The following is a 26,298-nucleotide window of genomic DNA, read 5'->3' as shown; positions in this document are numbered from 1 at the left end:
CCAGATCTGATACGTTTCAGATCCATCTGTCAGAATCCTTGGATACCTCCCTCCTTTCGTGCTACAGATACCTGGCCTATCCCTACCCCCTTCCCTCCGTCCCTTTCTTATTGCATTTGTTCAGTGCACGATGCTCTTTGTCGTGGGGTGATGATTCAGGGGGCCATCCAGGTTGGGAAAGGTGACGATCTCCACTCACAGAAAATTAAATCTCAGTGTTGTATGTGAGAGCAATTAATCAGGCAGGCGAACTCAATACTCCAGTGAAAGTGAATTAGTGACGTTGTCAGGATCTTTTTTGCTCCAGATGATCAGACCATGAGGAATTTGGGGGAGACGGTTGCTAAAGAGGGTTCTACCTTTTTTTAAGTCCCAGTCACAGGTTTCTGTTTAGGTTTCTCTCCAGAGAGTTTTTAGATAATGAATCCCTCTGGGATACCTATTCCAGTTTTATTTTAAGCTTTGTTTTTACTCTCTACCGAGATCCTGAAAAAGAAACAACAATATTGAAAGGAAAAATAGGAACAGCTCATTGCAATCTCTTCCAGATAATGAGGACGGCCTGAAGAAAAAGTAAAACCACGATGTTTACCTCCCTTAATATTAAATAAACCTCAATAACGGGATTGACTTTTTTCAGTGTTTACTACATTGCCAGTCAGTGGGTAAATGCATCCCTAAAGGTAGAGTAAATAATTGCACTGATCCCAACAAGGGAAATGTGTAGGCATTTGAAGCGCACTAAAAATAAACTGGGGCGAAACAGAATGAAAAGAGGACCTCGCGATAATTTGCTGCAATTAAAGCGTCTGCTTTCACTTGCCAAGGAGCTGGCGATTTTGCAAACGGTGCTGAAGTGACATACTAATCGTGAATGCTACTAGAAGCCCTATGTTTTTAAGAGACACGTTCCGCTGAGCGTCTAAAACATTGACGAAAGAGCTGCAACTCGATCAGAGGAAGGTATAAGAATTCTTGAAACCCTGAGCCCTGAGTTTGGTTTGGGGGTAGACTGGCTGGTACCGCAGAAGAAATTGTAGCCTGTGGCTGACTTAAAAGGGCCTAGAGTTTATATTAGGTTCTGAGCTTTTCCAAGTCGGGCATTTCGGAGTTTGAAAGTTTGAAGTGTGTTTTTCAGAAGGGTTTTTTCTTTCTTTCTATATAATAAAACATTTATTTCAGCACCACCAGAGCACTAGGGGGGCGTGCCAAATAAAAAAGCTTTGGAGACATCTTGACAGAGATCTTGAAATATTACTCTTAATTTTTGGAAGGTTTTCAAAAAAAAAAAGAAAGGAGGGGAGAGGAGCAGGGTAGGGAAAAAAAGAACCACAAGTTTCTCTTGTCTGTCACCCAGCTGCTAATAGAGAGAGGGCACCGATCATTTACACTCGGGGGAGCATTCAATCTGAAATTGTTTCGAGATAGACTGGGGAATTTTCCCTCATGAATCTGGGGACAGACGTACTTGTCTGTGTGTGTCTGAGAGAGAGAAAACTGAACACGATCAGTCGTGTTGGTGTGTTTTGCTCAATCCTCGTATCCTGGCTGTTTGCATGGCAGGTATATATTTACCCCTCACTGCCAAAGCCACCATGCTTAGCTCCCTGCCCAAAGCATTCTATGGGTCCCGCACCGATCATGTTCCCCAGCCAAGTCGACCCCTGGATCTGGTACCTTGGGAGAAGACAGAATGTGCTAGGCAATAACATTATCTCCCATCCCCTGACAAATGCGAAGAGCCTCGCAGAAATAGTCCTTAAACCTAATTCAATTGTAAAGCGGATTTTGACTATTAAAAGAAAACCCGCTGCAGAGCAACACATTGAATTAATCTGGCTGTAAGGTTTTAATTACAGCGCAGGCTTCGCTACAAATCTGTACAAGAGACAGTGGCTGGCTCTCTGCGGATCTTTCCCTTCTGAGTTCTATTATTTTGACCCACGTTACAATACAGAAAGCTGCGTGTGTGATCCATCTGCAGGCTCAGAGGGTTTTTTTCCCCCCTTGCCACTTCCTTCACACTAGCGGTATGGAAAGCCATCGACGCCTGCCTGTCTGTTATGATGCTAGTGGGTTGAAATCCAGAAAACCTCCACGCCGCTCTTACTCTTGGACTGGCAGCGTTTAACTCCCCAGCTTCTCCTTAAAATAGCTTGCTTTCATATTGAGGAGGTGACCTCTTTTTGTGGGATCCTTTGCTTCCCACTCAGTTGCTATTAAGGCGATGGCAATATGACATCCTGGCAGAAGAGACCAGTAATGTGTTTTGGGGTAAACAGGCGTATGAGCCTGAAAAGAGAAATGTGATCAGCAGATGTAGGGAGAGAGATTTTGTTTAGCCTTTCTCTGCTCTCTGGGAGCAGTAAATAATGAAGGCAGAGTGGTGCTGCCAAGGAAGGACGGTTTTAATCAGGCATATTTTTGCTTATTTGTTGTGGAATCGTCATTCCCGGGCAGTTAACGCTTGTGAACAATGTCAAAAGTAAAGTATGTAGGAAACATGCCTCCCATGTGAACCAGTCGCCTTCAGACCGGGCTGTAAATTTAGAATTTATGCACATGCATAGTCCGTGTATTTAGTTAGTCAAGAATTTTTTACTGTCAATAAAGGCAATACACAATTAACGATATATAGATAGATAGATAGATAGATAGAGCAGGGTGTATTTTAATATATCTTTACCAGGTTATCGCCAGGAGCAATATTTTCCTCCCTCTCTCTCTCTCTCTCTCTCTCACACACACACACACATGCTTTTTCCACGGCTTAAAATAAATAACCTCCCTTTTTAAGCTCTTTTCACTACATCACCGACAGCTCCATAAAGAAATCATACAACATTACCGGCCTTTTCCCCCTCAGAAACTAAGTAACTAGATGCATTGTTCTGATAACTAGAAAATACACATGATAATAGCTCTATAAAATTAGTTCCTATCTGACTTTTCCAGCAATTCTTGGGTAAATAATTCCCTAGCTCAAAATGTGTCCATGTTTGTATGTGTTGATGAGGGTTTACCATCTCGGGTGTTGGCCTACGGGGGGGTGCGCCGATGTCCAAAATGCATAGAAAACTGCTTTGAGCCCTTTTTACAATAAGACGGTCTAAAATGGTCATTGAGCTAGCGCCTGTTTTTACATGCTTAGGAGTTTAAACTAATTAAAGACTCCATTTCAAAACAATAAACAAACAAACAAACAAAAAGCTTCTGGATTTTAGGTCCCTGATACAGCAGAGAATAAATCTCAGAAATCCATCCCTATATTGTCAGAATAAGCCTTAGTGCAAAGAAAAAGAATAAGAAATACAAATGTGGTGTTTTGTTTTGCTTTGGTGTTGTTGAATGAATGAATGAATGAACCAGAAGATGCTTGGAGGCATTTAGGAAGACTCTGGCTGATTATATAACTCCATATTATACCCTAAAAATAGATTCCTGTTTCCTGTTGTTGTCAATTCCTTCAACCGGTTGTGTCCGTTGTGTTACATGTAGCTTTTGTGGGCAAAGAAACATGACTTAAAATAACGTAAAAATAAAATAAAATAGGAGAGAGAGAAGTGGCTTTGTTAGTATTGCATGCTTTACATTTTCGTTTAAAAAACTATAAACAGATGTATACACGGTATGTTCATACCTGCATATGCAGATGAGGATAGTGTGTGTAAGAATGAATGTACATCATCCATTTCTCTCCAATTAATTATTTTCTGTTTCTTAAGGCCTAAATTCCATGGTGGACTTTTCTAGATAGCATTGAGTTATTTTTCCATCTAGCTGCCAGTACCGCTCTGAAAACAACAACAACACATCTCTCTTTAAAATGCCAACTTGCCAGGCATTTAACTTAATGTTTCAAATACAGTGGCATCACACAGGCCTAATGCATTTTATTTCTATTATATGAAAGTCATTGTGTTTCGGTAAAGCTGCAATGAAATCAGCGTTGGCCTACTATTGACTAAAGGCCGGTTAAACCTTTGAAATGGTTGTAGTTTGGGGTTTGTGGCCGTGAATAAACATTTTCTGGAACTGGTCTTTCTACCTTGCTTCGGGAGCTCGAATTTGGCAGTCAAAAGAAATGTACACAAACCAGACAATTAGAAGAAAGATCATTAATGATTAACTGCTGCTTTTCATTTTTGGGAAATATTTGTTAACGGGTGATGATATTTAAAAGTGGCTCTTTAGCTTTTGTCTAAATCCCAGAGAACCCAGTTGATGTCTACTGAAAAAAAAAAGTCGAAATCTTGAACAGTTCCACAAGGGACTGAAATGTACGAAGAGCTTTTCTAGTGAGGCTAGACCCTCTCACAACCCATCAAAACTAACTTTGCACACCTCAGTCCGGAGAGTATCTGGAAAGGAGAGCAAACTTGTCTTTGCTTCAGGTTTGGGAGCAAGGGATTTCTTTCTCTGTGCGGATTCACGATTTGCTTATTGATTTTTGATATATTTTCAAACACTTGAAGTCCATACTAGAAAGAAATGAAGGCTTTTCCCATAGCATCTGGTTCTTTAGTGACCAGGTAAATTAATACCAAGTTATTTCTGTGAATTCAAAGGCTATTTATACAGGTCTAATTTCTTTAGAACCAACCTGTTAACTGAGCCCAACTTGGCAACCAACCACTTCTCTGCTTTACTAGAGAGAGCTTCGTACAACACATTGAAGGGCACACACACATCTCAATGATAAAGGGATAGATTCTCGGTTCAAGACTCTTGTTTGAGACAGAAATTAGTGTGAGAGCCCTTTTCAGAAATCTTTCTTTCTTTCTTTCTTTCTTTCTTTCTTTCTTTCTTTCTTTCTTTCTTTCTTTCTTTCTTTCTTTCTTTCTTTCTTTCTTTCTTTCTTTCTTTCTCTTTCCCACCCCCCAAAAAGCTTAGGCCTCAAATCCTGCCTTTCCGTATGAGAAGAAATATCATCTACACCTGCCTCCTCTCCTCTCCCGTCCTCCCCTCCCCCCCCGAAAGGCTTCGGCATCCAATCTTCTCCAAATTGCCTCCCCCCCCCCCTTTAGAATAATAGAGGTCCCTTCCCGGGCAGGCATCGCCCTCCCTTCTCTGCGGGGGAGAGGACACCCTGAAGCAGTGGGGGCCGCAGGGACAATGGGGCGAGAGAGGCGCAGCCTAGCTCCTGCCGGCGATGAAACCAGAGTTCAGGAAAGAAAAGACACACACACACCCCTTTTGTGCGGCATTACAACAACCCCCTCCCAGCACTCTCCACTCCCTAAAGGTGTGGTCCCCCCGAACTCGAGGACAAAAAGAAAACAATCAATATTTACAACCACAATCGCTCCTTTTAGTCAAGAGTTATTAACATCAGCCAATCAACCCTGAAAAGCGCCCGCTCCATACTGACACATTTGCCTAATTGAATTGGGGGAAATTACCAGTATACGGCTTGATGTATTCAACCCTCCTATAGAAAATGCCAGTCCTTACTCTGTAAATTGCTCAAGGGACATCGTAATCTATATCTAGACATACACCTTGAGAATGTGTGTGTGTGTACACACCGTGAGCAATAATAAATCACTAATAAATAAAAAGTATATCTATACTTTATACTTTTATTGTTATTTATACTCCTGTATTCTTTTATTATTCTAACGTGAAAGTTTACACACACACACTCCCCTCTGTGTTCTACGTACAGGTGCACACCCGTCACTTAGCCCAAGCTTTGAGATGAAACACAGCTATCTATACCCCTAGGTTGCCTATCGATGAAGCAGTTACTTTAGGCTATTCCTGTCTCTTGTTTGTTTGTTTGTTTTGCTTATTTGTTTCAGGACTAGGATGTCTAGTTCCTTCTTAAGCGTGGCATGTAGATTTTACTAAAAAAAAAAAATATGTGAAGCATTCCACCTGTCGCAGGCTCTAATCCAGAGCTATACAGCATGCAGCCAGAGTCCTTCCAAACAAGGTGCTGAAGAATGCATTCTTAGCCCGTTGTCTGACATCTTTTGTCATGCATGCTCTTGCTGTTGCCGAAAAGCGTGGAGAAAATGGTAGTATGCGCACCTGCAGAAAAACGCCTTCTTGATGTTAACAACAGGCTGGAGGGTATAAAGCAATAAAACTGCCAAATGTACCTGTTCCTATTGAGTACGTTACCTACACCCTATGAATCAAGAGTCCCAATAGGAACTGGAGGCTGGAGCACGAATGTTATAGTCCGCTCTTTCCCTTGTCTTCCTCTCTCTCTGTATTACTATGAGCATTTTTATTCATTGTAGACTTGTAAACGCGTGGATCGGATTACCCTTTCGCGTGTTAACGTGGAACTCCTGTTAAAAGAGGAGAGCAAAAGCGAGACACTTACAACTGCATTCAGAGTTACTGAACCGACTCCAGAGGCTCAAGAAGTTGAACACCGATGTGGTGGGGGGGGGAATAAAACATCCCAGCCTCCCTAAAAAAAAAAAGACACCCCCCTCAATTCCCCCAAATGATCAGATTGCACTATAAACGTCGAGAGATTAGGGGCTATGCACCGGGGGGGGGGGGGGGAGAAAAATATCTTAAACCCATCGACTGCATGTACGGTACAATATGCAAATGGTGAGATCACGTTCTACCACTTCCACCTCTTTCCTAGGGCTAATAACCGTGCTGAGAAGCAAAGCAACGGTTTGTTTGTTTTTTAAATCCCTCTTGATGTTTCCAAAAGCGATGCGTTTTTAAATATTCTGCAAAGGTTCGAAACAAATCCCCTGGAAATGTCGCTCTCAGAGATAGTGTCAGGACATGTACTTCGTTTTGGATACGTTTCTGGGCTTAATCCTGAAAGTTGTTTTGCAAATTGCGGCTGGTGGTGGTTTTCAAAGCCCGAAGATTGATCCCATTTCCCAATCTACAGAACTTTCAGCTTTCTCTAGGTTTAACCAGTTGCACGTCTCCTTTCTTTCTCTACCTGGGTCCTCTTCGGTAGGGTCTGGCTCTGGAGTTCATGCTTTCTCTAGCTGGACGCGAGGAGATTTAAACAGGGGAAGCAAAAAAAAAAAAAAAAAAGATAGATCCACAACAGTGCTGGTTAAAACTAAATGTCTTTCCCCAGTCCATCTTTGGAAGAGAAGTGGTAATACCACCTGGATGTTCAGATATAAATCCCCTAGCAAATAATAAATGGATTAATAATAACAAGGTATGAAGTTCTTTTTATAGAAAAAAAAGGAGAGAATTGAAACTAAATGCGGCAGTTAGACAACCATTTTGATAAGAGGATAATTGAGGCGACACTGGTGTATAATTAGAGGATAATTTATGCTATATCCACTTTTATTCCACCTCCCAAAATAAATCCAGTCCATAATCATTACAGGCAAATTGTTCTGAATTTTATAGCAGCAATTTGAACAAAGTACTGCAGTTAATCATGGGAGATTTTTGTGTATTCCTGATTAGACGTCTAATTGCCTCCTTCCAGAAAGTAAAAATAACCGTAAAACGTCTCTATTTTTATCATTAACAATGTTGACAATAAAATAAAATCAACTGGAATTGTAATCTAAAGACAAATTTAGGAGGAAGGCACATTTTCTTGGGTAGTTTATATTGTAATCAAGATTTGCCAAACCACTAACCGCATGTATCATTTGCATATATTTGAAAGCATTACAGTAGCTTCTGTTTTCAATAGGAAAAAATGCACAACTGTCAGATCTCCAACGATTCGCTGCTGCAGTGAGCAGGCTGCTGCTCTTCCTAAAATATTGAAAATATTGTCTTGATCAATAAGGAGCGAGTCCCAGGAGGAACAAGGCGCTGGAGCATGCACTTGGGTTCTGTTTTTTCACTTTTACATTTTCCTTGTCACTCGTGTTTACTGCGTGTTTTCAAGTACAGGAAAGGGAAACCTAAGGTGCATTTCAACTCTGGGCTGTATAGATGGACTGAAATACCTTTAGTAGGTTAGTAGCTGCGTTACACTTGGCTGTCTGCTACATTGGCTCGACAATGCACACGACACGAGCAAAAAATGCCCGCCGTGACAGCAGCATACACGCCTTTTGTCTCATCGGTGGCTCGGAGGAAGCGAGCGGCGAGGAAGCCTGCGTTTGCAGAGGCTGGGGGGCTGCTGGCTGGCGGGGAGCGGCAGAGCTCCGCGGCAGGGGAAGGCAGGCAGGCGCGCGCGCGCACACGCCGCCTCGCCGCGCTCGAGCCGGGCTTTGGAGCTGCCGAAAGCGGGCTCCGCTCAAGCTCGCACAGACGCCAGTCGCAGCCTCCGGGATGGTGACGTCAGGGGTTGACTGACCAATGGGGAGGCACTGCCCTTTGGAGACCAACCATTCGACTTGTGGCGTCTCTGCCTCAAGTCTAAAAGCAGAAGCTCAACTTTACCAGCATCCACCTTCGAAAATCTCCGCTTTAAACTCCGCCAGCCAAAAAACAAAAACAACAGCCCCCCCCCAAAAAACAACAACAACCCCCCCCCCCCAGCCACCACCAAGGGGGGAATGGAGGGGAAGAGGAGAGGGAAAAAATCACAGGACTAGCCCCCCCTTATACACCCCTCCCCTCACCCCTCCCTCCGGGAACAAGGCCCCTCTCACTCCTGCTCTCCCCCCCCCGCTCCAAAAAAAAAAAAAAAAAAAGCCACCTCACTAATTCCCAGCGCAGGATAATAGGCTCTAAGGTGGCTGGGGAGAGAGCGAGCGCGCGGGGGGCGAGCCGGAGGGATCCGCTCTCTCACTCCCAAACTTTGATGATGACCATGACTACGATGGCTGACGGGCTGGAAGCGCAGGACTCCTCCAAATCCGCCTTCATGGAGTTCGGGCAGCAGCAGCCGCCGCCGCCGCCGCCGCCGCCGCCGCAGCCCCACTCCCAGCAGAGCTCGCCGGCCATGGCGGGCGCCCACTACCCGCTGCACTGCCTGCACTCGGCGGCCGGCTCGCACCCGCACCACCAGCACCACCACCACGGCGCGCCCTACCCGGCCAGCGGCAACTCCTACAACCCCCGCTCGCTGGCCGCCTATCCCTACATGAGCCACTCGCAGCACAGCCCTTACCTCCAGCCCTACCACAACAGCGGCGCGGCCAGCCAGACGCGGGCGGACGATGCAGGTGAGCGCGGCCGCTTTCTTCTCGCGTTCGGCTCCTTCCTCCGGCCGGGCGCCGCGGCCGCCGCCGCCGCCGCCAGCCTGCGGGGGCCGGCTCCGGCGCTGGCCCCGGAGCAGCCGGGGCTCGCGTGTTTGCACAATGCGGTGCTTTCCCTTCGCTTCGCCCTGGGAGGGGGGGGGGGGGTGCAGCGGTGTGCATGGCATGCAAATGCAGGAGCCGGCTATGCATTGCAGACGGTCCCTATAGCTATGCGTGTCTATGCGGACATCCCGGTCTGGGTGGCCTTCAGGGGGGCACATCTCTTCGTGGGGCTATAAAGCCCGGGGCGTCTATTTCCCAGGGCGATGTCAACAGCCCTTCCTTGCTTTGCTGCGATCTCTCCATCCCGAGAGCGCTCTTTGGCGGTGGGTTTGGACTGTTGAGGTGTGGGTGTGTTTGTTTGTTTGTTTGTGTTGCCCATTAATACACTCCGAGCGCTGGCCTACTGCTCAGCTAAATTTAACGTGAAACTGGCCATTTGCATTTCACCAAGCGCCCTGCTTCTGCAGCCGCCTCTTTACGGCTGGGGAGCAATGCTGTAGATTGCGGTGATCCCAGCCTCAGCTAAGGGGTACGAGACAATGTTTGTTGCTCCTTTGTGACACTCGGCAAGGGGATCGGCATTAGGCAAATGACTGTAAACACCTGAAGAGTGAAAGTTTCAAGATGAGTTTGTTGTGATTCCCTCCCCCCGAAGTTAGCAGATTATTTTTATGTACTGATCTGAGGGGGGGGCGGGGGGAAAGCATTGTTAAAACTGCGACTGGTGATTCACTGACCACCAAACTGGCGACATGAAGTCAATTAGCAGTGTAAATGGCCAGGCAGCTAGCAATCCATTCATTAAACAAATACTGTGCTTTTGCAAGTAAAACAAGCCATCCAGCACACAGGCACGGCTTCTTTATGTCCGCTGATTCGCACTATTCTAATAAGAGGTATTCCGGTGTGATGCCTTTAGGCACTCAGACCGTGTGCATACTATGCCAGTGGGACTGAAACAGCAATGGGATTATTGCATGCGGGCTGTTCTGGGGGGGGGGGGGGAAGAGCAACAAAATGCCCAAGTTAAACAGTCAAGGAGGGTTCTCTGCATTCTCTGCGGTGGTGACATTTCAAATGTGTTGCTTGCTTGCAGATCAGCAAAAAACAACAGTGATTGAAAACGGTGAAATCAGATTCAATGGAAAAGGAAAGAAGATACGGAAGCCTCGAACCATTTATTCGAGTTTACAACTTCAGGCTTTAAATCATCGCTTTCAGCAAACTCAGTACCTGGCACTTCCAGAGAGAGCTGAACTGGCAGCTTCCTTAGGACTTACTCAGACACAGGTAAATTATGGGAAACCCAAATCATTGCAATCCTGGTCAGACAATACAAGGCCAACCAAAGAGAGATCTTCACTCGCACGTACATGATAGTAGAAAAGGTAACCCACATGTTACTACTATGCCAAATGTGATGTGAGTTATCTTATTACACAGTACAAAGTAACTGGCTTACTACTGAAATAACTGACTGATAATCTGCACTTTCCCCTGCCGACTAGTTATCAAATTTTACCCTTTGATGGCACAAATAGAAAAAATAAATGGCTCAAAATAATTACTGCACCAACATGAAATTGTTCAGTTGTGACAAGAGCACAAAACAAAGGCAAGAAAACCTTAGGCCTGAGGCAGAGGTAAAAATAAAAAGCCAGATCGTGGCAACCTATAGAGACAGAGAAAGCAAGAGCGCATTAGAAAATACCTGTAAAATCAATAGTTAATTCGTCCTGGATGACTAACTCAAATGCAGTGATTACCCTTGGGCGAAATGTACAAAAGGTGATAATAGATCTGAAGATCAAAGACAACCGTGTACAAAATTATAGCATGTTAAGCCATAGTTAATAGTGGCTGGTGGAGCTGTCCTAGCTTGGCTAATTTAAGCTTGAAAGACACATGGTGGCATTACAGACTTCACAAGCAGGGGTTAGTAGAAAAGCAAATGGATAAATACTATCAATTCATTTAAAATATATTTATGTGCATTTATGACTTTAATAAATAATGTATATATTTTATAATTGCAATTGGCAACAATAGCTTACCTGGGCAATTGAGCGGATATGAGCGGATATGAATTTTGAGCGGATATGAATTTTGAAAATATGTTTGCTTATTGTACAAATGGCATTTGTTCTGACACACACAAGATGTGGGCTTGATCCTGAAAATCTACAGACAAACGAGTAGTCCCACTGAGATAGTAGCCTTGCATAAAGACTAGGGTTGCAGGATCAAGAGTTTGAATCTCTAAATTACACCCATATACCTTTTTGAACATGGAGGGCCCGATCCTGCAGACGCCATGCAGGGAAAACTCAATTTAGGGGAGTTTTACTTGTCTAGAGAGGGCAGGATGCGACCCAAGATGATTTATATCAGTTGCTCGTTCTGAAAAGGCAATTTCCATGCAAAATTGGTTTTAAAATGAAGATAAAGCACTTGCTCTAGTCAGCCCCTTCCCCAAGGATATAAACAAGGACAGCTTGGTGGTACAAATTGTCTGATTCAGGTTTTACTTTTAAGATGCCCTTTGACTATTAGTGGGTCTCCTAGCATAGGATGATACCCTTCCCTCTGTTTAACCACAGTTTCTCCAACTGATCAAACGACCTCCAAAATACGGAATGAGGAATATGACACGTGTGTGTACATGTGTGTATTTGTATCTGTGTGTATATATATATATATATGTCTGTGCATGTAAGTAATTAAATGTACACACATAGGTAGGTGAGAGAGTGAGAAATTAAAACAGAATAAATTCTACTGTGCTCTACTTGTGGTCTGGACAAGAAAATGACACTCAATTTTAAAACCTACATCTCGATTCCCAGCGTCACTATTCCTGTTATTAACAATAGGCTAGTTCCAATGCTGGCGTGTTTAACCCCCTAAAAATGCCAGCTTGACCCCACATCTCCATCCCTACCATTTGGAAACTCAGGACCCTCTATATTTCAAAAATAACCCCCTTCGGGTGCTTCCTGCTGTCAGCTAGGTGCTCCTCAGCGGCCTAATCTCTTCTGCCTTTTGATTACAGGTGAAGATCTGGTTTCAGAACAAACGCTCCAAGTTTAAGAAGCTGCTAAAGCAGGGCAGCAATCCTCATGAGAGCGACCCTCTGCCAGGCTCCGCGGCCCTGTCCCCGCGGTCTCCAGCTCTGCCTCCAGTCTGGGACGTTTCAGCTTCTGCCAAGGGAGTCAGTATGCCTCCCAACAGCTACATGCCTGGTTATTCTCACTGGTATTCTTCTCCACATCAAGACACAATGCAGAGACCACAGATGATGTGAATTGTCCAAGAGAAATAATCTATCAAGAAGCCCTAGTCTCGACATGGCAAGCAGTCCGCTGTCTTGCCAACGGTGCCAATTTAACAGGCTCTGTGTGAACTTGTATGTGTGGCAAGGAGACAAGGTGGGGCTTTCGTTTTGTTTTGTTTTGGTTTTTTTCTTTTAGTAACCTCAGTGATTGATCTTGAACAGAAAGAGACTTTTTTCCCCCATGCTGGCACACATAAGACACTTCTCTTTAGGATATTTTAATTTGGACTCGAAGGAACCAGCCTCGTCGCTTTGGAGTATACTGTCAAAGCAAACTTTTTACAGACTTTTTCCCACCAGAAGAACCTGAGTATACCCGGCAACGTTTTTACTTGTTTAATGAGCTAAAGATATTACATGATGAAAGGGAGGCTATTCAAGCTCCTGCATTTGTATTCACCAAACCCAGAGTGGAGGGGAGGGGGCGCGAAAGTGCTTGAAAAGGAAAATATACTGTACGATTAAAACATTACCACGAAGCAAAAACTGCATGCTTTATCAAAATGGAATGGACAGCAACCAAGAAGAAACCACTGTCTCTCCCTCAGATCTCTCCCCCCAACTTCCCCCTCCCGAAGTCCCCTGAAATCTAAGAGGGAAAAGGCAAAGGAGGAACCCACCAAAACAACCATCCTATGGCTTTGAAAGGTTCAGTACTTGATTGGTGGCATTCTCACCAATTCACTAAGCTATAGAGACGTTTATATCGAGCAACCTTTTCTGTATATATTGCTGAATTTTAGTTGTAAATATACTTTGTATGTTTTTGTCTTCTTTCATATATAGAGTAAAAGCCACAAAACGTTCCTGTGTCCTGTATTTCTCTCTATATTATAAAGAACACCCGCTTAAATAGCTAGCTAGATATTCAAACATTTTGTGACATAGAGAGCAATATATCTAACAACAAACCCTTGAAAAGATTTTTCTTAAAAAGAATAAACCTGAGACAGTATATACGTAAGTATTGCAAAGAGAATCGTGGATGTTTCTAATCGCCCGGTCATTTCTTAGCCTACGTTACTTCGGTAATTCCAATATTTGAAAAAACATTATGGTGTCATTTAATCTGAGGTTTATCTCAAAGTAAAATTCAGTACTTTGCATTACTTCCTACACAAGTAGGGCGGGGGGAGGGTAGAGAGAAAGAGCTGCCCTCCTTTTGATTTTGATCAACAGACAGACAATTAAAGCTGTGCAATATTTTGCAAAGCTTGAACGGTGCATAGGTATACAATGCACTGACCAGGGCGAATTATATCTTTATTATATTGTATAAAGCACAGAAATAATGAAAATGAAAGTCCTTTCGTCACACAAGCCCCATACTGCGAGAATTAATGGCTAGAGACCTGGGCATCCTTCAAATTATGAACCTTGAAACCACTGAGCCATTTATCAGAAGTCAATAGAGATGCTCAGAGTGCTCCATATAATGACAGCTACATACAGTCGTGCAAAAGGACAGTCACTATAATTAGACACAAAGCAAAGACTACTTACCAATATACGAGTTCCTTTTTTTTGTTGAGCAACTTCCACGCTCAGTCAGTCTTCAGAATGGTATAAAACCGATCAGTCTTGTCATTTTCTACCACTCGCATTGTTACATTAAGAAAAATGTTTTCTTTTCTTTTCCCCCCCTTCCTACTGTGAAACTTTGGGTTCAGAGCTCCCCAGGATCAATTCTGAACAAAGCCTCCAGCTGCAGTGCCATCCAATTTGAAGCAGACATTGGGGACAATTTAAGGTTTTTATCCACAAGAAGGTTTTTTTCCATTCTCTTAAATGCAGCCATAATTAGAGTAATTTTTCATGTAGCCCGCTGATTACAGCGTTTTTACCGTCAAAGATAATTACCTGTAATTTTCTTCCACTTTTAATACTAAAAAGCCATCTTTATTTAGATTCAGGAACAGGAAAGACGAAACAAAAGAGGAAAATTATTCTGTTATTCATACACAAATTGCAGAGACGTAGGACCTAAAATTGAAAATTAACCAAAATTATAATGCTGAAAAGAATGGAAGAGGCTTCAGAAGTACAGCTGGTAGTGGGTCTCACTGAATTATTCAAATTACGTGAGAGAGAAAGCTACCATACATTTAAACAACCGTATTTTTTCTTTTTTAGACAATCCAGTGCATATCTACCTAGTCTCTATTTATGCAGGTTAATCCTAAACCAGTTGAAACGTTGCAAATGTATGTTAGATCTATCTATCTATCTATCTATCTATCTATCTATCTATCTATCTATCTATCTATCTATCTATCTATCTATCTATCTATCTATCTCTTCACTCACACATACTATATCCCAAGAGGACCATTTCTATCAGAATCCAAAGATACAGCAGTTGTCCCTTAACTGCCTGGGCTAATACTTAACCCTTTCCTAGCCACTGACTTAATCGGTGTGAGTGATCCATAAATATGATGAATCAGAAGAGCTTTACTGGTGTATTTTGGAGTAGATGTTGCTGCTGTAGTGTAAAATACATGTGCACGCTTTGTCAATAGCCATTGCGTTGTGGAGTACTGCATAGAAAAATGTGATACAATTTTTCTTGTACTTTATGAATATTTCAAGGATAGACTTTTTTTTTTTTTTAAAAGCAATGAACCCAATACAGACATGTACGATGACACAAGCAGGCCTTTCCAAGAGTAATATGGTGAGCAAATGATAGCAAAGACAGTGTCATCTAACATTATATAGCTGCCACCAAAAGAGAGTTGCATGAAACAGCGTCCTCTATAGATAGAATTGGAACAAGTCTCTCTGTATTCTTTCCTTATGGCTTCCTACAATTTTGGTTTCACGGAACGGTTGTTCAGCAGCACGTTTGTATAATATTCGGTAAGCAATACATTTTTCTTCTAAAACTTTGGGGTGCATTAAAGTTTGGACCTCAAGAAATAAAATGATGGCTCCTTTCAAAGCCCACCCCTTCTCAGATAAAAGGGGAGAGCTTTGAACCAAACCTTTGGCAAAGGGTAGTTTACATGTGCCTCTTTGCAGATGGAACGGTGCTTGCCTGATCAGAAACTCTACCGCCTTTGCAATAACAGTAAGCAAATCTTCGGAGTTAAAATGCAAGGTTAAAACGACAGCCTGCCTCTCAAAATGTACGGTGTATTTATGACAATGAATACGAGGTACACGAGTACAAAATACATGGCATCAGGGAAAGATCTGAATGACTATATCGTGCGCTCTTTGACTAGCAGTTCAAAAAAATGGACTCACGATTTACACTCAGAGTTATTGCGGTATAGCGATCAGCCTTCTTCCAACGCATCTAAATAGAAACCAAGTCCACTCTGAACGTCTATCCAGCCGACTAGCAAACCTACCTAGAGAAAGAGAATTTCCTATAGGTCCCCAGCTTCTGGAGCGAAAGCCATTGTCACAGAACTTGAACCAACCCAAATCCTATCGACTATGTAGAAATACTAATAAAAAGGACAGATTTCTGAATCTATGAAACAGCGGTCTAATAGGATGACAGAAATTACAAAAACCGCAAAAGTAACCACGAAAGTGTGAAAAGATAAAGATGAACTGTGCGTTGAAGTATACAAAAAATAAAAACTTACCCCCAGTGAAAATCTGTTAAGCAATGATCAGGGTCTAGAAATCTATACTGAACAGAAGCAGTCTCAGGGCAGAAGCTCTTTCTCTATATTCTTGGTTGAGTGAGCACATCCAGGTGTGAAATTGTTTGCACACCCCAGCACCTCTTATATTGCCAGCAAAATTAGCTGTTATTACTGTCACTGTTTAGTGATGGTTAGCTTGATAAAAAAAAAAAACTGCTGTAATCAAGACCTGGCGCATCTTTGCAAATTACAGATAATTGTAAACGTCCAGATTATGATAATAGCATCCTAATCCAGGCTGCAATATAATTATTACAGAGTGTTACATCTGAAACTGTCCAGTAGGGCTAATTCAGCCATTATTTAGACCCTATTTTTGCACTGCAAATGGGTTGCTGAGTTGAAAATGTAGGATTGTAATTTCACGGGGCACTCAATGAGTAATGGTATAGGAAGAGAAAAATACAAAAGTGAAATGTGAACAGTAGCGATCAAATCAAACTCTGAAGGACAAAAGACTGTTTGATTCATAGGGAATAGGAAGAGCGGGAATTAAGAAAATAGCAAATCAGTGGTCTGCAGTGTTACGTGTCCAAATCTCAGATAGTGTGAGTCTCTTGTGCATTCAGGGGCTGATACTTCTGCTAGCTGCTGTCTGAAATCATTCTTTTTCTCAGCTCATCTCGTCCCAGGCAGTATTTCCCTAGGTTTTTTTTAAACACTCCTATGGTCCCTCCCATCCCCAAAAGAAAGCAAATTTGTCAGTGGAGTGATTGCTTTCTCTCAGATGATTTAACCATCTGCACGTCTTGCTAGGAACAGAACCATTTTCTTCCTAATAATATAATAATAATTAATAATAATAATAAATAATAAAAGATCCATATTGAATTTACATCCTATCTGGCCATCGTGGAAAAAGCACAAGAGTATCGAGCCCATAGGCCTAATTCCCTTTCTCGTTCACTCAGTGGAGAAGTCATCAGGAGTTCTACAGGAAATTAGCAGAGAATGCCTTAATGGTAATTAATTAAACAAAGGAACCTGACTATCACGGCTGCCTAACAGCTAGTCAGGTTGACTCCATGGGCTATTGGCTCTAGTCTCACGATTAGTTTATATTAACCCCGAATGTGAAGCAAACCATCCTGCTTCGTTTTTAATGGGCCAAATCATCGAAGTGCTTTTGTTTGTTTGCTTGTTTTTAATAACCACTGTATTAATGTTAAGCCTTTTAAAACAAGTCGATCCAGGAAATAGATGTTGGGTTAATCACTGTAGGTTTATGGTAGCAAACGGGGTATTTTCTTGCCTATAGTGTTGGTCCCACTCAGTATTAAACCTGGAAAGGAGTTCGAACTGTTCTATAGGTAAATTCCTATAGTTCCTGCAGAGTCCATTGTCCTGGGCTCCTTATAGGGCGGAATTGATTAATGCAGTGTGGATTTATGACCTTTAAGGACTAAATTCGTTCTTGGGAATGTTAATAATGTTACTGTTAGTGAATATTAATAATATGCGATTTGTATGCGCCTGTTCCTCATGGAAATCAATAAGAATACCCTGTAGAAAGGAAAAGGGAGGATCAGGGATAATACAAGTCGAAGCCTACCCAACACATTATATGGTACATGTAAAGGGGACCGTAAGGATTTCCTGGAATCTGACGTTTAGCGCCAGATCCTCAGCAACCATGAAGTCAATGATACTACCTCGATTTACACTAGCTGAGGATTTGGCCCTTCAAGTGAATTTGTATTAGAAAGGCTTCCTTATCGCTATTGCAAACGCATCGACTGAAGTCTTATGCACATAACAGGCTTTTCTGAACGGCAGAAAACAATGAAATCCTACGATGTGCAGCCCATATTTCAGGTTGCAGTTCCCTGTGCTCAGAATTTCATCTGGTGGCTGGCCGTGCACAGCTGAACCTAAACTGAGCTTCCTCATCCGAATGAAATGAAAACTCTGTGGTGTCTTGAGGAGGTATTTTTCTTTGGTTAAAGGTAGTAAAGTGTGGTATTTTACGGGTTTGTATATTTCTTGCCTGAGGATGTGGATCAGGCCCAATAAGGTATGTATGTTTGGCAGATAAAATACTGCTTATCCCCATAAATCACATGTAAACAGAGGCACCGCAGAACAAAGAACAGAAATATCTAATTGCTGTGGCAAAGGATCTCCCTTACCAAAAAGGAGGCTCCATGTAAATTACCCAATTTCTATCTCCAAGGTTCTCGTCCGACCTAAAAACCAGGTTATTGCGTTACTGCAGACATCGCTCCGATGACTAAAAGCAAGGAGGGGTGAGTGTGTGTGTGTGTGTGTGTTTAATTTAACTGAAGCAATATATATATGTTCTGTAATCCACAACTGAACACCCTAAAGACTGTCAGTCGCAAAATTGCGTGGTAGAAATATGTAATAAATAACACATGTGCGAAGCCCCTTTCTGATATATTCCCACATCCGTGCTGCCAGAGCTGAAATGTGTAACGTCTGGAGGCCCGAATGCCTGTACAAAGGAATAGTTGCAGCTCGGGATCATTTACTGGGGAGCCCTAGAGAAGTGAAAGCGAGAAAAATGCCTGCCTGCGCTGGCTGGGGTTTGTGTGGTGACAGGTTGGCGTGTGTATATGTGCCCGGAAGGAAACTTGGACATTTCTCAGGGGTGAAGGGCTCTCCATCCGCAGAAAGGGCCCGGGAGATATTCCGGCGCGTGACCCGGAGTCAGGAGGGGATGGGTTGTCTGTAATAAGGGAGCCCAGCAGGGACCCAGGGTTAGGGGAGCCCGGCAGAGAGAGGCTCCTGGGCGATTTATCCGCCATCTGTTACTGTGATATCCGGAGCGATCGGGTGCCAAGGAGGACGCTGCAGGGCAGAGGCGAAGCGGGGACTTTGTGGGTGTCGCGGCGGCAGGGGTGTGTGTGTGGGTGGGTGTGCGCACTTTCCAGGGGCGAGCATGGTGGGGCTGCGTGGGGGTGAACGCCTGTGTGGGTGTGAGGCCCTGCGGCTCAGCCCTGGAGCCGCTCGGCACCCACAGGAATGCGGCTCCTCTCGGCTCCCCGGGTTGCCCCAACTCCGCATGGCCGCCAGGGAAAAAAAGAAAAAGGCAGCAAGTCGCCGAGCACAGACTGAACGTCAGACAAAGGCCAGTTCATCTGGTCTCTTACCCGGAGAGGGCTGGAGAGAGCCCAGAGCTGGGCGGGGACCGGGGGTTGTGATGGAGAGGGGCACGCAGGGATGGGGAGAAGTGTCCTAACATCTATCCGGTCCCATGCGGGTCCAAGCAGCGTTAGCTAGATATTGATGTGCGCGCATCTGATCGGATGATGGCTTTCACACAGCAACTCCGGCAAGGGTGTGTACACAGCCACCTATTTCAGTGATGGGCATATACACTAGTATACACTGGGGGATTTATACCTAGCCTCTCTCCAGGCCTAGTCTTCTTGACATACCTGGCTTGAGAGCTCCGGGGCACTACACCATCGCAGATCTGCCCAGCACTAGGGGCAGCGTATTTGTGGGGGGAGGTTATGGGAGTGGGGCATAATCAGAAGCAATTAAATCCTGGAGTGGGATTGACGCTGAATCCAAATATCTACGGGCAGAGCTGGTTGTTTTCGCGCAGAACTGGGAGCCGTTGCTTTTAATAACAGGCTAAACAATCCCAGACCCAAAGCTTCAAGGTCAAGGCTGACTATGAAATGCCCCCCTCTTTCTTCCTCTCCCCCACCCACCAAAGTGGCTGAGATCAAACATAAGAAAGAAAGAAAGAAAGAAAGAAAGAAAGAAAGAAAGAAAGAAAGAAAGAAAGAAAGAAAGAAAGAAAGAAGCGGGGAAACTCTGGAAAATATATTTCCACTTTTTATGTCCTAACCTTGAAAACAAAAGGGCAGAGAATCACAAAAAGGGGGGAACGTCCATAGCAGGTTCAAAAGCTGTTTTGAGAATAACGCTTGCCTAGAGCAGCGCCAGGACGAGCACAGAACAAGAAAGAAATGGAGAGGAAGTTAGCAGGAGTTAAAAGTTGCGTTTTTTCAGCAGCTTCAGAGTAATGGAGATTCCCTAAACCCTTACAGTTACAATCAGCAGACAATACTCAACAAGCAACCAAGGCCCACCGGAACAATGCGTAAAATGGAGCAGGCTGCCCCGTAAGCAGCGAGTTAAAAAAAATGAATGAATGAAAGAAAAAGAGTAAATGTTTACAGATAACCAACCCCCCTCCCCAGCTAAGGAACACGTATGAAGTCATTGCATGCTGCATGTGTCTGTGGGTCCCCGTGTTTCTGCACAAACCTCCCTGCCACACACACACACACCCCTTCCCAACGTCCAAGAAGAAGTTCTAAAGAACAGACTAATCCATTGTACTAAAAGTCAATTCCTCTCTCCCCCCCCCCCGCACGCCCACCCCCAACCTGATGCAAAACAGCAAGCCTTGGCGTCTTTCTTTGGAAGGAGGGGAAAAAAAGGACGGCGGTCAAGAATGGAGGGAGAAAAGAAGGAGGGGGCCGGGGAAGAAGGGACTAGAGACAGGTAACTGTGCCCGAGGGTACAAAGCGTGTCTTTTCAGGTCTTGTCTCCGAGCCCTGGAACAGCTCTTACTGAGCTCCTCAGCTGACAGGATGCCATTTTTAATGTTCTTACCCACGGGGGGGGGGACCCCTTGTCACATTGATCGCTGCAGTTTTCCCGCATTGCAATCAATTTCGCGTACATTTTCTTATTTCTAGCCCAGGTTTTAATAGCGATGGCTCAGTTCTGCCCCAGAGCTGGCCAACTCCGCTAAAGGCCCATGCAGGGACTGGCCCTGCAGGACACGGTGCAGCCCTGGGAAAGCAGCTGTTCTGTTTGCACAGGGGACGCCTGCCTGTCCGCTATTTTATTTTGCGGGGGGAATTCTTCCAGGAGAAAATAAATAGTAATAAAGGGTGTTGAGATGGTTTTATTCTGCAGAAGAGGAGGCGGACAGCAAAGCACACATTTTGAAGTCACGTCCCGCTCACACAATACAATCACTGATGCCCCCGACTGGAATCAGTCCGGTGTATTGTGGGAAAGCCATTTCTCCTGCCCCATTATCAGCTCTCCAGCCTCTTATCTGAAAATGGTCCCCGTTAATTGCAGTAAGACTTTAAATATGAAGAAGATAACGATCGCTTGGAGGTCTGGGCTTTTCCATGAACAGAGTTAAAAAGGTTCCTCCAACATCCCTTATTCACAGGGTACCGCTGGCCTCTACCCGACGCACGCTTTTTAATAGGCACAAGGGGAGTTTTGCCCTCATTTTATCCTTTTGTCGCATTTAGAAGCCAATCCTTTGAAGGAAATGTAATTTGTATAATTACCCTAGCGCACACAGCGACTGAAGAGTGCGGAGCTCTCAAGGCTAATTGCTCTCTGCCCAGGATTCAGAGGGGCTTTACTGGGAGATTTCTCTTTCCCAGTGTTAAAATTTGTACGTTTCTTTTAATGGTAAATAATGTTGGGTAAAGTGCAAATTGTCTTTGAAAAGCCCATTCTCCAGATGAAAGCTGCCCTAGCGGGCAGCTCTAGATTTACAAGGGGGGGGGGGGGCTACACGGGCCAGAGCCTGTAAACTTTTACAGTCCATAGTGCTTCCAATGAGGCTGCGCCTTTGAGCAAGGAGTCGTTATCTGCACAAGGATCGGGCCCTAAAAATCTATCTGGCCACCAAACAAGAAAAGCAAAGGACGCTGTTCTTTTTTCTCCTTGCAATGGAAGAAGGGGTATTTTGGAAACGTCTCTCGTGGTCGAAATAATTTTATTTATTCAGAATATACAGTTTAATCCCTCTATCTACACTTATTTACAGGGTTAAAATAACATTGGGAAAAAAAGTCTCTGGAAAAGTTGAGGTCATAGATTTCAAGGCACCATTGATAGTGTCCACAGCTGAGCAAAAATTGTCCGTCTGTAAAAAAAGGGTCTCCTTTGAAATGCAATAAGTTACATGCACAAGCGTTACACATTTAATCTTTTTTGTTTTGTTTTGTTTCCCTTTAAAACTCCCCCACAGGCATTCCTTTCGTTATGATTCCTTAACAGTAAAACACAGGAGTCCAGGGAAAAAAATAGTCTAATAAATTGTCCCAGAGGCCAGCGCTAACGGGTGTTGTAGGGAGCCGTGGGGCTGGAGGTGGGAATTGAGGGAGTTAGCACTGGAATACCAGGAAGTGGAGGTTTCTAAGTAGCTGGATGCAGGGGATGGGTTGGAGTTTGGAGCATGAGGATGAGGATGATGGCTGAGGGATCTGGAAGAGCCCTGAGGTTCCCAAACCGCAGGTGACTGTGGAGAGTTGCACGCCATGGGGTCGCTGGAGCTGGGACTGTGCTCCGGAGGCATCTCCCCGTTTTTCATAATCTTCTTGATCTTGGATCTTTTATTCTGAAACCAAATTTTCACCTGAGAGGAGGGGAAATCAAGACGATTAATACCAGCGTAATGTGAAAGATCTGAGGCAACAGGCTAAGATTAGGGTCTGTCTTCAGTCAAGGAGGGGAGAGAAGCGAGTTAAATCTTTCCGAACACCAGCTGGTCAGTTACCCAGAGCAATCTACTACCGAGTGTGGCATTTACAATGACCGGGTCGGGCCCGATCCTGCGGGCCAACTTAAGGCTCCAGGCTCGAGGGATGCAAGATCGGGTCCGGTCGGGAGGTACTCTGCCCCTGCGCTACCCCTCCCTTGTCTGCGGACGGCAGTGCCTTGCCGCAATTACCTTGCGAAAGCCACCGCCGTCTCTTTCTGAAGTATTTTGTTTATGGGAGGGTAATAAAAGCCCACAAAAACATTTCAAAGGAAGGGGGTGGGGGTGGGGTGGGAGGGGAGTGAAGGCAAGCGAGAGAACCGCGTCTGATTCAGATTCGTCTGTTGCAGTCTTTGCGCTCTCTGGCAAACTGAGCCGGCTCTGCACAGCCACCAGGATTATTTTTTTTTCCAGTGCCTTTCCGGAGACAGATTGTAAACACCACCAACCACCGCGCCAGTCTCGCCCCAGAGAAGCAGGCCGGGTGGGCGGCTGGCCAGCGCATCGATCTATCGCTTTCTGTGCCATGAATTCAACCCGGAAGGTAACAGTGAGAGGTTATGTTTGTAATGGGCAACGTTGGAGATAGGTGCCCAGGGAGTTGTTCTCTGCATATGGATCTGAAAGCCTTCAAGCAGAGAAGTGCGAGTGACCCCATCGCATCCCCCCGCTCCCCTTTTTACGCAGACCCCGGCTCCTGCGTGTGAACGCCAGAGAGCTCGCTCCTAAGCCTTTGACTATAGAGCTGTATGTAACACACAGGTAGGAATCAAAAATCAACCATCACAACAAGGAACCAAAACCCACCCGGCCCGTTTCAAGAACAGCAGGCCTCTCTCGCGCGTCTTAATGCATTGGATCCGGCTACTGTTTCTACCCCTCACCAGTGGTGTCGGCTCTCCTCTCTGGTGGGTGAGAAAGACCGTCTTAATACCGACAAGGAAAACGCAATAGGTCCCAAGGCTGCATTACCTGTGTCTGTGTCAGTCCCAAAGAAGCAGCCAGTTCAGCTCTTTCTGGCAGGGCTAGGTACTGAGTTTTCTGAAACCTCCTCTGTAAGGCAGCCAGCTGGAAGCTAGAGTAAATAGTCCTGGGTTTGCGCACTTTCTTTGGTTTGCCATTCACCATTCGCACCTCGGGCTCTGCCACCTCTTTTTCTAAACAATCCAAAATAGACCAGGTTAGAGTTTCCCGGAAAAATCAAGTCCCCAGTGGAGAAAAAGAGCAAAGATCCAGCCCACTCGCCCAGCCACTGCCGCCGCCAGCTCTGCAAACACAACCCGCGCGGGGTAAGGGCTATTTAAAACCACTGGTGGAATAGAGGTGAAGAAATGAGCAGGGGTAAATGGAGTAATCTCCCACCTAACCACTTTCCGTTCACTCTTTGTGAAATGTATTGGGGGAGGCAGATCAGTTCCTTCCAGCCTACAAGTCGTTCAGGGTTGTTGTTGTTTTTAAACCTCTGAAGTCCCATTGTGAAGGAGCCCAGTTATGGGGGGTGTGCACGGGGCAGTACATTTCATCCCTCCATTCCCCCCTCGGGCGAGTGACAGCCACCGCATTGCAGGCTGCGCTGTCTCGAACTCCAGCCCGCAGAGCCCAGGCGGCCAGGCTGGGAAGACGCGATACTGAGGTCTACACAGTTCAAAGGCCCACAAGAAAACTGGCCTCCTTCAGCTCGACAGAAAGTGGCCGGCTCCGGCTCAGACAGAGGGCCGATTATAGTTATAATCATCTCGCCGCTGATCTGCAAAGGGCGCGCAGATGCGTCTGGTTTCTTTTACAAATAGCCTTAATACGCCAGTGGCCTTTATTTTCCCTTTGAGTTGATGAGCAAGAGCAAACGACAGGGACAAAACGTGAAAGCGAATAGCTGTGTATATAATGACGTAAGAGGTTGGCGGGAGAGAATTGCAGAGGCTGCAATCCATTGGGACTGCTACTGGAAAAGTCTGGTGTGAGATCCAATCTGTTTCACAAAGGGGTGGGGGCAGGGGAAAGATAAGGTACCCCAGTAAATCCGTCTGCCCCTGAGTGTGCATCTTGACCAGTGTGAGAAGAGCCCCAGAGAAGCAGATTCGCTCGGGGGCGGGTGGTTTTCATTCCGCACACGAACGGGATGCTAAATACGAGCAGGATTAAACATGAACTTCTAGGACCAGATCAGATCGGACCAGAAACCTTTCCAAAAGCTAGATCTCTCCCCTCCACACCCGAGCCTGCCCTCCCCCAGCCATTGGCCGAGCCGTGAACACCACAATGTCCTCACGACATTCATCGCGAAGCAGGCTCCGATCGGCTAAAGCAGAACATTGCAAACGGCACAAGCAGTCAGACATTTCAATGTTTTGGGGGTAGAATTCCGGCCAGATCCTCACCCTTCCCTTCCTAGGGATTTTCCCAGCCGCGGGGGCCGGGAGGGGTGGGAGAAGCAAACTTCAGAGTTTCGCTTTCCACGGTTGCAAGAAGTCGGCGTTTGAGACAAGCTCCCGACATTCTTTCTCTTTCTTTACTTAGATTTCTCCGGAGGCAGCCCCAGAGGCCCTGGGCAATTTACAAGCATTTGCTTTGCTAATGGATGGCTGCTTCTGAGAGGAGTTTTCAGATCATGCAGATTAATTCGGTGGCTTTATTCCCACCCCATTTAAGGATCGCTAACTGCGCAAGATACATGTTAAAACGCCATGAAGCCAGGCACCCAGAACTGTCCGAGGAAGGATCCATCCCAGCAACCCTCTCGGGGAATCATTCTGCTCTGAGGTTTTGGGTTCCCAGCAGCCACTACTCCCCCAAACTGTTTCTCATCGCGTCAATTTCCTCCCCCTCCGCACCAGCAAGATGTCCCCCCATTAATCCAGGCCACCTCCACCCCCCACCCCAGCTCTCACCTGGCTGGTTTGAAGAACTCTGAACCCGGTTGTAAGCCCCGCTGTACTGGTGGTAAGGACTGGCGTAGCCGTAGTCTGCATAGGCTTTGGCAGGATAGTTCCCAGCAGGTCCATTCATGCCGTGGTACTGATACTGGTACGGATTGAGCGCTTTGCCGTAGGAAGCCGAGGTAGGCGAGCAATAGCCGTGCGGGGCTCCCCCCGTTGGACTATAATAGTCAGAATCCGTAGCCGAGGACTCGGGTAAAGTTGGAGATTCCTGAGACGGATGGTGCATGGCTGCAGACGTCTGGAAAGGAGCCTGGAAATCGCTGGATCTGATATTGGGGACCCTTCTGTCAAATACTCCTGTCATAGCTTGGAGACGGCGGCTTGCTGGGGCTGGCTGCTGGGGCTGCTCAGGGCTAAGCAGACATGTCTGGGGGAGGAGACTGGGAGTCTTTGAGTCTCTGTGTCTGTCTCTGTCTCTGGCAGACTGCTGGCTGGGGCGCAGCATAGGCTTGGTTAAATCCTTAATTGCGCTCTTACGCACAGCAGGGTGGATCGGGTTCCATTGGCCAGAGCAATCAGGAGCAGCGACACCCTAACTCGTCCAACTAGTTTTGCACAACAAAGCTTTGCTGGGGGGGGGGGGGGAAAGTCCATTTCAAGCTCTTTTAAAGTGAATAACAACAGCAATGCACAAGGCATAACATCGGTATCAGAAGATTCTCTGCTCCCCAGTCAGCTGGAGAGAGAAGTGCAAATATTA

General features: G+C 45.3%; 2 protein-coding genes and 1 long non-coding RNA gene across 3 annotated transcripts in view; 1 reads left to right on the top strand and 2 right to left on the bottom strand.

Annotated features, from left to right (window-relative positions):
* LOC140906060 (uncharacterized) overlaps positions 1-14,203 on the bottom strand; it is a 31,104-nt gene extending 16,901 nt beyond the window's left edge. The window contains exon 1 of the long non-coding RNA XR_012157031.1: positions 13,999-14,203. This is a non-coding gene — a long non-coding RNA (uncharacterized lncRNA). The remainder of the gene's footprint in view (positions 1-13,998) is intronic.
* On the top strand, positions 8,662-13,287 carry DLX6 (distal-less homeobox 6). Its single transcript, XM_073329562.1, has 3 exons — positions 8,662-9,083; positions 10,258-10,451; positions 12,214-13,287. The coding sequence occupies exons 1-3, from the start codon at positions 8,720-8,722 to the stop codon at positions 12,463-12,465; spliced, it is 810 nt and encodes a 269-aa protein (XP_073185663.1). The 5' UTR covers positions 8,662-8,719; the 3' UTR covers positions 12,466-13,287.
* A 7,560-nt stretch (positions 14,204-21,763) lies between the features above and the next one.
* Positions 21,764-26,035, bottom strand: DLX5 (distal-less homeobox 5). Its single transcript, XM_073329561.1, has 3 exons — positions 25,548-26,035; positions 23,632-23,816; positions 21,764-22,536 (listed from the first exon to the last, which is right to left on the bottom strand). The coding sequence occupies exons 1-3, from the start codon at positions 25,900-25,902 to the stop codon at positions 22,210-22,212; spliced, it is 867 nt and encodes a 288-aa protein (XP_073185662.1). The 5' UTR covers positions 25,903-26,035; the 3' UTR covers positions 21,764-22,209.
* Between the last annotated feature and the right edge of the window lie 263 nt (positions 26,036-26,298).

Source organism: Lepidochelys kempii, chromosome 2 (assembly GCF_965140265.1).
Source record: "Lepidochelys kempii isolate rLepKem1 chromosome 2, rLepKem1.hap2, whole genome shotgun sequence".
Classification (NCBI taxonomy): Eukaryota; Metazoa; Chordata; order Testudines; family Cheloniidae; genus Lepidochelys; species Lepidochelys kempii.
The sequence above is the reverse complement of the archived record's forward strand: the minus strand, read 5'-3'. Positions and strand labels throughout refer to the sequence as shown.